Below are 13,085 nucleotides of genomic sequence, written 5' to 3' on the forward strand. Positions count from 1 at the left end.
AGCAGCAGCACCTGCCAGGCCAGAGGAACTGAAACATCCTCACCCCACTCAGCTGTGTGCCTTCCTGAATTCAAACTGGGACAGAATTGCTACAGAGACAGCTGCAAACGGCCAGGGAGGAGGAGGTTTATTTATTCTGAGGATTGAAAGTGCCTTTATTTCCTAGGCTTTGCCACCAATAGAACAGCTCAGATTTTTCAAGGAGTATTTATCCATCCAATCTCACTTTAAGGAGAAGAGCCCAGCCTACTGTGAGGACACAGCAGTTTGTTTGTAACACCYTGTGAAGCTGTCAGAGCTGCTCCAGGCCTGCAGAGCCTCAGCCTCACCTTGCCCAGCAGCCTCTGTAAGGTCTGTGCAAGTTAAACTCAAGTAGAACAAAATTCTGGACCATTTCTCATGTTCATTTTACAGAGAGACTGGGTCTGACTGCTCCAGCTGGACAAAGGCCTTAAGGCTCACAACAAAAACCAAAATGGGTGTATCGCTGCACTTTTCACAACAAAATAAGGTACACTTCTACATTTGAATAACTTTTGCAACAACACTAATATTTAATCTGGCATAAAGAATATCAAATCTTCTCTTTGCCTTCAGAGCTCCTTTGGCTGCTGGCAGCCATTGATAACAATTTCATGCTACTGCAAACAAGCACTTCTGAAATTAAAGCCCCTCGCTGGTGTTGTCATGTGAGATTACAATTCCCAGTTAAACAAGGGTGCTTGAGGAGGATTGACAGAATAATACAAAAGATTAATGCAGTGTGTGTCATCTTTTTCAAGGTACCTCAAGTGTAACTAATGTGGYTTAATAAGAAAATGCTTAGTTTTACAGTAAACAAAAAAACAAACCTGTGTTTCAGCTCTGGTGATATTTAGTCCCTTTTTGCTCACAACAAACATTTCCACATCTCTATAGTTTTGTAATCATTAACACTCTGCTTATTTTAAGACTGAATTTCATAGCACAGTTGATGCCTTAATCAGCTCTAATATTGAATTGCTGAAGTTTACTCTGAGTCTTGAGAGTCCTTAAAAACATTAAGAATTATGTCTAAGTAACAATCAGAAGGCAGGAAAGAGCCTTTGTAAAAAAAATCAAATGAAAGTGCAGCACATAAAGCAATTAAGCCCTGCACAGAATTTCTGGTAGATTTTTCCAAACATTGACCAAGGGTTTTTGAAGTTATAACACTGCTGGAACAGACCCAGCAGAGTATTCACATCACAATTAGCTGAATATTCCCATAAGAATTGTGTAAGCTCAAAGATTTGACTTCTCACGAAGAAGTCCTCTCAGCTTGGAGTTCAGCAAACAGAGAATGCTCCAAGCCCTTGACCTTTYCCCAACCTGCAGACAGCTTTGCTATTTTTGCCTTGCAAACACCTACAAACTAGTAACAGTACCTGACAGAGAAACAGGATTGTGCAGGAGGGAAGAAATTGTTTTAATTTTCCATGAACATTTCTATTTCTGATAAATCATCTGTTAAGCTGAATTAGGATTTAAGTGGCACAATCACTAAACTAACTGAAAGTAATTCATTTTACTCCTTGGATAAAAATGCTAAATACAGCCTGAGTTTTAATGTGTAATTAAATCAGGCAAGACTTTATCTTTGGATTTGGTGTGTTAGCATTTGTGATGGTACCATACACACATAGATACAAAAAAAAAAAACCCCAACCCCACATTTTTTTCCTACTGGCCAAGCAATCCAAACCCCTTAATTTATTTCCTAACAACTGTGATGACAGCAGAACACGTGTAACCAGAAACCCAGTGGAGCAGAAGCTCTGTGTTCACCAAGAGGGAACAAATGGGCGCTGTGACAGCTGGGGCCACCGCCAAAAACATCTCCCAGAACAAGAAAATCTCACTTGAACCAGGAATGAAAGCAACCTCCCCCAGGGGAAATGAAAGCAGGAGCTTCTGTCCTCAGGAACCAAGAGAAAGAGCTGTGGGTAACGCCAGCCTGAATGGATGATCCTCAAAGTTCAATGTTTGCAACCAGAATTGCAACACATTAATAAGTAACTACAGGTAAGCAAAACTGAAATGATTTTTCCATCGAGGCACTGRAGGAGTTTGGATTTATTGCATCAGGGAGCTCCACAATTGTACTCGAGTAGTGCCAGAAGAGGCACCTGGACACTCTGAAAAGTTTCTGTTTCTGTAATAGTCCCCTTCACCCTCTCCTCCCACTCCACTTCCATCTTAAAAATCAGTGTGAGCACACAGCTGTCCACTACATCACACAGAACACGATCAAGAAATAGATCTCTTGCATTTGTTCAAGACACACAAAATTTAAGCATTGTTTCAGTTTGGTATCATGTTGAGGGTTAAAACAGCTACAGAAAAACTGATCTRAAGTAAATAAAACTGTACAAAAATAGCTGCCTCATTATTAATATTCACAAAAATTTTTCTTATTTCTGCAAAGTCTTTCTAAATGTGGTTTATTTCTTCCCTTTTTTCTTGACAAGGTGTTTCCACTTACTAACTGACTTTCTAAACTGTGAGCCTAAGTTTATAAGACCAAAAAAGAAAAAAATCACAAAGCACAAATTGTACTTCCAGCACAGAGGAAGATTTAGAGGACACAACACTGCATTAAAATACAAAACTGAAAGGGTATATTGTTTTCCATYAGAGCCTGCAAATATCCAGCACTAACTGGATGCCACACAAAATTTAAAGTGTTACTCTGCTCAAAATTCAGGTTTGAAAGCACAGTCTTAGACAGCCACTCTTCAAATATGCACGCCAATGGTCAGCTCTGCCATTTCTATTGAGCAATATTGTACAAAAACATATTTGGGAACATCAAATAATGTAATGATTTGAGAAGGATTTCTTGTCTAACATCCCATCATTATGACAGATATAAAAGCAGATTTAAAACACACCAAGACTCTTACCTGCTATACTTGCAAATATTTCACTGAATCCAATCAGCACATACTGAGGAAYCTGCCACCATATTGGCAAATCTGCAGCGTGGTATGTGACATTCCCAATTGTCTGGTTAATGGTTTTCACCTTTACAATTTTCAGCCTGTTGCTTTCCAGAATTCCTGTGTGAAAGAGGAGGGAAAAAAGGTTGGCCTAAGATGTAAACACTGTTTCTTCATGTTAAGAATTAAATTAGGATTCAKCCCTATATTGTAATTAGAAATATACAATAGGAATATGGATTTATTTCCTAACATAAAGCATTTCAGGCTACTTGTGCTATTGTTATTTCAAGTCAAACAGTTGTTCTGCCATAGAATTAGTGATTACATTCTTATTCAGTAGCTATAATTAAACACTTATCCCTTTTCTGGATGGATCAGCTGAGAGCTCTCATCCACCCCACTGTGTTGGGTTTTTTTAAARACAATCTCATTTTCACAAACTACTACCTTGCTATGTTGAACCATCTCAACTGCCACCACAGTATTCATAAATTAGAAACCATTCTGCTTATGGAAATGGCTACAGCAGTCCTGCAGAACTATGAAACCCCTCTATGAATATGATTATGACATTTATATGACACCTTTCATCCAAAAAGACCCAGGAGCTCATTAGAGCTTGATTTACAAGCAATACATTGCATAGAAAGTACTTGATATGGAATGAAAAAGAGACATGATAGTGTAAAATAGAAGCTTTTTTAGCTTGCTCAGCACAACAGTTTGGAGTAGAAAGTGAATATCAAATAATGCTGTAGGGTTTTGTTGAAGYTGCCCAGATTAAACGATTGACTCACTGTTACATAAAATACACACAATAGCTAATAGTTAATAAAACTCCCTGCTTCACCCAAAAAGGACCTCCATAAAAGAACTCTCATCTCTTCTCCTTGGAAATGAGGTGAATTTATTCATCACSGATTCAGAGGAGCAAGACTGAGTCAGTGCCACTGCTTCCCCCAGTACATGTTACACACAGCCCCCATTTGGTGCTGTCACTTTGGGGCTTTTTCTGCTCCCTGAGCCAAAACCTGACCTGATTTTCTCTCTCTTCCTCACTCCTTTCCAGGTGATCACTTACCCATCTTCCTTTAGCTCTTCCAGCTACTTCAGTGCCCTCTGAACTATAAAGAGCTGCAGTAATTAAAATAAAGCTGGATTTCTTGATGTTGTCATTTTAATRTAGCTGCCAAACATTTTAGAGTGGAACTTAATTAAAATGTAAACAAAGCAGAACAGTCATCTAAGAGCTCAGACATAATTGCATTTATTTCCATTCAACACAGAATTACTGCACCTCAAAACATCAAGTGATTTTTAATGTGTTTATACTCTTATAAAATAAGGATTGAGCCACCTAAGCATAACTACAATAAACCAAACTTTGCCATAAATTTATCTGCAAAGTACTTCAGAATCTGGCATCTATTGATTCTTCCTTTTAGACTTTGATAAAAGGTTTCACGTTTAATTTTACAGTCTTAGCAGTGAAGATTATTTTAACTTCTTGCTATAATGGTTTAAACTCTATAAATGAAGTAGATTTTCCAGTTGGATAACCTTAAACATTGCTGCTCAGAATTCACCATAAGATGCAYGAAGCACAGCAGATGTTCATTAAATCTAATCAGTTGTATTTTAACACAGTTTATAAAATATTTTAAAAATCTAAACCATCTAATAGGCAGCCTGAGTAGAGTCCACATCTAATGCCTGTTGGATAAGCAAGTGAAAATGGAATTATGGAACAAACAAATCATTAAGATATTGCCATGACTGCAAGCTCCTAACATTCTCATATGTTTAAAATTTTAATCAGTCTCTCTCTCTAAGGCAGAAAWGGTTGGAAGTAATAGTGTATTTTAGGAATGTTGAAATATGGCAGCTATAAATATCATTAATGAGAAAAGAAAAACTGAATGAAACATGGAAACCAACACCCTCTAGAAATAAACAGTTTCCTATACCCCAAACTCGTCACAACTGCAGCTTTTAAATTCCTGTTATGATGAAGAGATGTTAAGTTAYTCCAAAAGGTTAAACTTGCCAAAGAGATTGAAAAAATTCACCCCTCAGTTTCTACTGGGGAAGAGTTGGGGAGGATCAAACCAAGGAAATAATGTGTTACATTTGGAGGTGAATTGAAAGAAGCACTTGAAATTTTACAGAATTTTTTATGTGTGAACCCATTCCCCAAGTCCACGTGCTTTTCCCCACTACTCAGAAAGGCAGCCATGGCTGGGGTTGAATTCCCTTCTGTGTGAGCCCACAGGTTCTATTTAAAGAGCTGACATTTAACTGTTYTACATCATCCTCTTCTGCAGCAGCAGTGTCCTAAGAAACATGGAATAAGAGAAACACTCCTATTTTAACTTTAAATGACTTTGCTTTAAGAACTTTTCCCTGCCCACAAAGTGACCTTGGCCTAATAATTATCTCTCTCATTGAAAGAAATCTTAATAGCCATATAAAGTGTCCCTCTCCCTAAAATATAGGGGATCACAAGTGCTGAAATGAATTTATTTAATGCTATAATGCTTTATCAATATGTTCATTACAGTGATGCTGGTGAAGGCTATAGATTCTGTGAAGCATTGCTCAGAGAGCTTCAGTTCCACATCAGCAGCGCTGAACATCTTTAAATCATCTCAAAAGCAGCTGATTTATGGGTCCAGCAGAGTTGCCATCTTTTCCCTTTCATGCCACAGCTGAGTATTTTACACTACACTAATTCCCAAACATTAAGGAACACTCAGAGAGGGAAGAGAAAACCCAAAGTGGGAGGAAACTCTTTTTCAGCCATAACCTAACTTTATTATTTCAGATCGTGGAAAGGATTTTAGGTAAAATTTCCCCTTTTTTATATGTGGAAGTCAGAATGTATGAAGAAACATACTTATTTGTAAAGGGTATATTGCAAAGTCTGCTTGAGGCAGGAAAAATGCTCCAATTTTATTGCAAGCCTTCAAAACAGTTTAGTAAATTTTTGGATACAATCCCCTGCTTTGAGGGAAATGCATCCACGAAGTCACATTCCAACCATCCCATGAAAAAAAAAGATCTAAATAATGCTGAATTAGATATTCACAATGTTTTTTGAAAATGCTGTTGCAATGAGCAGAATAATTCACTGTGTCAGGAGATCTGCAAGTGGTTTCTTACCTGCAGCAAAGGCAGAGCACATCACGAAGAACATTCCAACTGCAATCCTCTTGAGYGAGGATGGGAGAAGGCCATTCCTCTTCAAAATGGGGTCCACCAGTTTATCTTTTAAGGGTATYAGGATCAGGATAAGCACTGCATCAAACATGGTCAGCCAGGCTGCTGGAAACTTAAAGGGGAGATGACTYAAGTTAGCAATTTCATACTTAGGAGTTGATTTTTATTATTATTTTACAAAAAGGAAAAGAATTTTGGTTGAACACTTTGATCCAAAATAAACCACAGTGCACTGACAGACACTGGGAAAAGACAAACAAGAGTTGTTTAAAAGCTGAGGAAAACAATTCACATGTTCAGGGCTGGAACTGGATGATCTCTTGAAGTCCCTTCTGACCCAAACCAATCTGTGATTCTGAGAATATCCAGGATGACCAAGGGGCCTGTGGCAACCTAARGCTGTGGCCACAGTAACCAAGGAAGACAAGCAGATTCCCTAAAAACTCCAAAGTATCTAAAAACCCAAGCCCTCAGCCTCTGCCACAGTGTGGGCTCTCACTGCAGACATGAACTCCATTCCACTGCTTTAAAAATGGAATCATAATCTAGTTCAGCTCATAAAAATACTCAGCAGTTTGATCCACAGGGTTATGTACATTTCTCAGCAATCATCACATACTTTGAAAAATGCACAGGGAAATCTGCTGAGTTCATCAAATTCCTGCTTATTTTGAAATTTTGGAAGGCTGGAACTGTCAATCTCCCTCCCTCTCCCATTCACCTTTTCCTTTGCTTCAGGAATCACACCAGCAGTAACCTGTGCCACAGCTTGTACAAAGAGTCATTTGTGCAGAGTCAAGGATGTAGGAATGTTTTGTCACTGCTGAATTTGATAGGAAAGAAGAGAAATACCAAATGCCTCTGGCACTGCTGTATTTCATCCAATCAATCACTTGGGTTTGGGGTTTTTTTGGCTTAAAATGAATGTTTTTCATTTTCTACCCTATCGGGAACCTGCAGATTAAAGGGCAGACAYATATTTCATTCTTTTCATAGCAAAAGGAAATATGTATTTTTTAGTACTGGGCAGAGGTGCCTACAAAAGCTTAAGGAAAACCTAGACCTGACAAGGTAGAAGACTGCTCAGTAAAATGTTATATTCTTGCTGCTTTTGGTAATTACCTCAAATCACTAAAGAAAGGAGACTGCAGGTCAGCATTCTCAGGTAGAGCACATACCAAGGGAGATAGCAAAACCCAAATTAACTTGGCTGTCAATGCCACAAGATCATAACAAAGGATTTCAAAATAAARCCAGAACACAAAAGAGGCACTGCAGAGAAAGGAGTCACTCTTATGTAAGGTAGAGAATCATTATTCAGAAATATCAAGACATTGTTCCATCATCCTTGCYTCAAAATCTGCATATTTTAGTAAACACTACAGACAGCTACCTTCTAAATCCACACTTTTGTTAGGAAAAGTGGCTACACAGCATGAGTGGTATTTCAAGGTCTTTTCAGCAAAAACAAGGAAAGCCATTATTTTTTGAACTAATTTAATTAAACACAACGCTCTACTTACAATTTGAAAACAATTCTAATGCCCAGAAAGGCAGTGAAAAAAAGCTCAGCTTGATAACSAAAGCTCCATGTTCGTTTCTACACAATAAATATTCAGATTGACAATATTTTTAATATTCAGCCTGAAAATGGGACTCTGAACTGTTGTGTGCACTTTGTTAAAGAAGAAAATAATGCACTTCTCTGGTCCAACTGACCAGAGTGTTGTAACAAGACAGTCACAWGGTTCAGAAAAACACAAAATAGACCTGGTAGTAACTTACATTCACACTTCTTGGTTTTACTTCTCTGTACCATTTCTGCAATCACATGATGCCAGCCTTTCTTGAAAAATATTGATTGAACAGTATGCTAAACTGACTCAGGGTAAAGTGATCATTGATTAAGCAGTCTAAAGTAACAAATGTGTCTCCAATCCCAAACTCTAAAGGATCAGTTAAGGATGGGAATTGCTGCTGGGCTGGCAGGAATGCTGCTGTGCTAGTATGAAAACTCAGGGCATGGAGATGGATAAGCTTTCCTCAAAGGTCACTGAAGGATAAAAAACTCCTGMTGAAAGCAGTGAGAGTTACCTGAATCCACCCAGAACAGGATGGTGAACTCCATACAGTTGTTGGTGTGACAAAATCTCTGGGATGGGCATGGTACTCCTAAATGCCCAAAGGCTGAGGCACTGATCCCCAAGGCACTACCTGAACATCCCAGAGTTTTTCTACAGTACTGATTAATTTGCATTTCAGCTAAAGAAAACATGCTTTTCACGTGTTTAGCTCTGCTTACCGTGTGGATAGAGTTGGTGTCATTTGGTATCTCAGGAATTTTCAGATGGAGACTTTGCAATACGTACGTTGTCTGCATCTAGCATTAGGAGAGAGGAGTTGAGATTACCTGGACAAGGAGTGCTCAGAGMAAGATCTTTTTAAATTTTATAACAATTAATAAAGATTATACCAGAGGTGAAGTGCTAACATAGCAAACTGAAAAGAATTATTGTTAGAACATCACAAGATGTTTCTTAACCTTAGTTATTTTTACTAGAAGCACAAAGAATCATTYATGTGTCTGTAAAAACAATTTCTGCATAGCTTTTTTTTGCCCAAAATGTCTTTGATATCCTGAATCATCTCAGTAAGACAGAACCAGAAAATCAAAATGAGTTCTAGACCACTTCCCCTAACCTATGTGACACAACTGCAGGATGAAACACAGCACAGTATTTAAAAAATATAATTTTTGTACAAATGAGTTTTAACTGCAATTGTAATGATTTTCTTTTCTATTATTAAGCCAAAATATTATTTGAGAGTATTCTTAGCAGTCACTTTTCATCTCTCAACTTCAAGGTTAAGTTTTATGTTTATGAGAGAACCCCCAAAGAATGTTAAATTAGAAATTTGGAACTACTCACTTGAAAATACACTGTCCAGTATGGTATTAAGGCCAGAAAGACAGGGATAATCTTGACAAGAGCTTTTACATCTTCTACTTTATCTTCTCTGAAGGGCCCTCCCCGAGACAGCTTGGCCATCTCAAAGAGGCTTTGCTTGCGAGGCTGCTGAAGCACTCCCTGGCCTTCACTTTGGAAAAGAATTTGAAATGTTCAGTTAAACATAACTGGCAATCTTGTMTTCCTTACAAAAAGCTAATGCATTTCCAAAATAAATCCCTCACGTGAGTTACAGCAACASAGCAAGGCCAGAATGGATCCCCAGCAGGGGAAACACAAGGGGAAACTCTCTGCTCTGAAGGTTTCCTTATTCCCATCCTCCCCACAGAGCCCAGCCCTGAATAACTGGCACAACTGACAATAAATAACCTGTATTTGGTGACAGTGCTTGCTAACTCATTGAATTGTTTTGCAATGTGAACACATGGAACCCCACTGCAGAGGAGGCACCTGACATCTCTTAGCAGTGATTAAATTCAACCACCAGTAYTCCATGGGCAACTCTTAAGACTGGAAACATTTTGGCTCCCCATCAAGCTACTTACAGCATTAAATGCAGGTGACAGTGCTTTTCAAATCAGAAGGCATSCACAAAAATATCTAACAGAGAAGAAAGTTAACTAATGCTTCGAAGCAGCAGAGGTTACATTACACTGTCAGAAAGWGAACTGGCAGGACAGAGCTGAGCTGGAAACACCATCTGGCTGCAGGGAGATCAGTGATCTCAATGTGTGCCTCTCTTCCATCCCTGAACTCCCAGAAAGCATCTCCAGGACTCCAATTTCCCAATTTCAGAGCAGACCTGCCCGTTATCCTGCAGTCTCTGGTGTGCCTCACTACCAGCTCGTCTGAACAAACAGTTCCAGCTCTAGGCTGATCTCTGAACCCAGGCCAGGCAGTACAGCTCATCACAAACCTGTTGGCTGAATGTTCCACGTGGCTCTTCTTGGAGCAACAAGAATATGTGAGGATTTTGAACATGTCTGTGAAGGCACTACCATCAGGAGGTTTGGTGATGAAGAAGCTCTGCCCACATAAGAAAACCATGAATGAAATCCCAATGCAAACCGTTGGGATGCTGTATCCGATCACAAAGCTCACGTTCTGCTGAATGTAGGCAATGCCTCCCAGAGACAGAAGAGCTCCCAAATTAATGCTCCAATAAAACCAATTAAAAAATCTCCTTGTGGCTTCTGGGCCTCGGTCTTTGACCTGGAAAAGATAAAGAGCAACTCATTCAGTTTCTGAAGAAAATAAGGCTGAACAGAATTAGAACCTTGAATTAAAATTCAAACAAGTTCAATGCCCTGAAGAGTTCAGGTTCATTTAGAGTCACACTGAAATGATTGAAGTGTTTTGGGCTTCACATGGTATTTGATGAAATGACACCTTAGTGAGCCCCACCATTATGTGAGTAACCTTCCAGAAGCTCAGCACAGGGATATAAAAGCTGAAGCTACTCAGACACAGCTTCCCCAGAGAGGTTGTTATTATTTCTACTGCCCTGACTCTCACTGGGTCATTTCTCTACACAAAGCTCCCTCAGATTAACATCCCATAGYCCACAGAAGTTTAAGTAAGTATTTTTTAGTAAGAAAAAGTTAAGCTACCTAAAATTCATGTATTGCCACAACTGCTTCCTCTAACCATATACACACAACAGTTAATTCTATTCCATTTTCTAACCCTCAAATGAATACTTGGTAACTAAACAACAAATTTACATTTTAATACAGTCCTAATGCCTCTCATCAGAACACAAATTGAGGACTTATCATTCTGACCTTTAAAAAAATTAATTAAACTTGGGCTGCCTGAGTGTCACAAGGCCTCAGTAAACATTTATCCCTCTAAGTCAGTATTGTTCATGGAGTTATTTTTCTGCTTGAAGCTCTCAATGTCTCTCCAGTGAAAGTAAAGGCATCCCTGGTTTACAGAATTATCCTGTACAGTTTTYACCATCACTCTTTATTATTGTCTACTGTAAGTTAAGCCACGTTTTGTAATTAAGTCCCAGGAACCCAGCATCACTCATAAGAGGTGATGTAAGAGAAATTATGCAAATTGAAATTTGAAATGCATTAGAAAGATCAAGTAGTGCATAGAAGAATCCATAACGCTGTATTTGTCAGTGGTTTATGACTGAAAGGCCATTAACAGTGCCTAGAAAGTCAGTGCCATGCCCCAGTCTTGCTGAGTCAGTTATTTTTCATTTGTAATTGCAAATTTCCCCTCCTCATTTGCCACATCTTCARAAGATCCATGTTTAGTTTGCAATATGAAAAGGCTGTGTCTTGAAATGAGTTTTTAACWCTGTCAGTTCAGATTAACAGCTTCAGGTTTCCCAGTGGTGCCCAAACCCATCTGGATTATTCAGACAAGCCCAACAAAAGCAATATTAAAAGATCTATTCCTGTGCATAGTTAATAGCATTGTTAGGCATTCAGGGACATCTTACAATGTCAAATGTAATCCTGGAGACTAAACCCAAGAAATTCTCCCTCTCCAAATTCAACTTGGTAGTCATTTCCTAATTTTAAGAGTCATCAGCTGCAGCAGTGTATCAATCTAGGAATTACTTCCAAATCCCAATGAGCAGCAGGATATTACAAACAATTAGATGGAACACAGTGCTCCAACTTGTGTAAAGTGTTACCAATCTATTTGATGAAGTTTCCATTTCTTCATCACAAGGTCTCAGTTCTSTTATTTCTGCAAGGAAGATGACTTCTCATCCTCCCTCTTACACATGACCTTGCTGACATCTCTACAAAGGAAAGCTGGGAGAAGAAAGGCAACTTTGATCCCGGGAAGAACAGGGAAGCACAGCGTGATGCTTCTATCAAGCATTATCCCAGGCTCTAAGCATTAGCTCCTGAGAAACTTCCTGAGCCAAGGATGGCTTCTCTCTACTTAATCAATGCAGCAGCTCTCCTCTCCACCAACCTGTGTAACCTGTCTCTGAACCCAGGTCAGCTTTTAGAATCCATAAGATCCCGTGGCAAAGAGCTCCCCAGGTAATTACACAGTGGGAAGAACCATCTCCTTTGCCTGCTTTGAAGCTGCCCTGTCCAAGTCTCATTCCTTTTGCCTTGCTCCAGGAAACAGCACAGAAAGCTGAGCTCCAGCCCTTTCCTGGGCCATTGCTGCCTCTCTCCCCTGACTGCTGTTTGCACAAACCACTGTCACATCTTCCTTTTTGTTGCCTTTTCAGAGGGAGGAAATGTAGACTGATTCAAGATTCCTCACCTGGAAACTACTGACCATGTCTGTGACCCTTCCTGGAAACTTCCTTCATGTCCAGAGTCCTTTTTGAAACAGTGACCAAAAGGAAGGCAGTGCTTAGGGGACAGACACACCACAGACTTACAATGGAAAGAATTCATTTCTCCTTTTCTATCAAAGTATATATTTGCACTAAAAATCACATCTCAGCCACGTCTGAAATGACACTATGGCATTTAACTGACAAACATTAATAACTGAATAAAAACCACACTGGACTACCTGGTGGAATATCTTCTCAAAGACAAAGAACTATGAAGATGTCTTGTCAAAACCAGAATTAAAAGGCAATTCTGTAGCTCTTTTCAAACATTCCACTGAGTGCCCAAAATATCAGCAATATTACATTTACAGCAGATCACTAAAAGTTTCCCCTCCTGGCTGTTACTTGAGCTGTGTGACAGCACAGAATATCTTCATAAGTAAACACTACATTTTAATAAGGAGCTAAGAAGAAGAAAGCCATGTCAGAATTTTATTATTTTACTTCTATCAAGCACAAATTTTTTTCCACATAACTGCAGGAGCTCTTTCCCCCTTATGCTTGCATTATTTTCAATCAGCCAAGCAGAAAGAAAAATCTATCACTCCCTCTGCTCAATTGCATCTGTGCTGAAGCATAGCAGCACTCTCCTCACTCTGCTTGTGC

General features: G+C 39.1%; 1 protein-coding gene across 1 annotated transcript in view; it reads right to left on the minus strand.

Annotated features, from left to right (window-relative positions):
* The window catches only part of SLC15A4 (solute carrier family 15 member 4), a 24,191-nt gene that overhangs the window by 6,064 nt on the left and 5,042 nt on the right, over nt 1–13,085 (minus strand). The window contains exons 2-6 of the mRNA XM_057381795.1: nt 10,068–10,363; nt 9,113–9,281; nt 8,485–8,562; nt 6,126–6,294; nt 2,925–3,080 (exon numbers count right to left, since the gene is read on the minus strand). Coding sequence (XP_057237778.1) covers nt 2,925–3,080; nt 6,126–6,294; nt 8,485–8,562; nt 9,113–9,281; nt 10,068–10,363 — 868 coding nt within the window. The remainder of the gene's footprint in view (nt 1–2,924; nt 3,081–6,125; nt 6,295–8,484; nt 8,563–9,112; nt 9,282–10,067; nt 10,364–13,085) is intronic.

The sequence above is a fragment of the Malurus melanocephalus genome, unplaced genomic scaffold (genome assembly GCF_030028575.1).
Source record: "Malurus melanocephalus ecotype Western Australia unplaced genomic scaffold, MMel_1.1 scaffold_530, whole genome shotgun sequence".
Lineage (NCBI taxonomy): Eukaryota > Metazoa > Chordata > Aves > Passeriformes > Maluridae > Malurus > Malurus melanocephalus.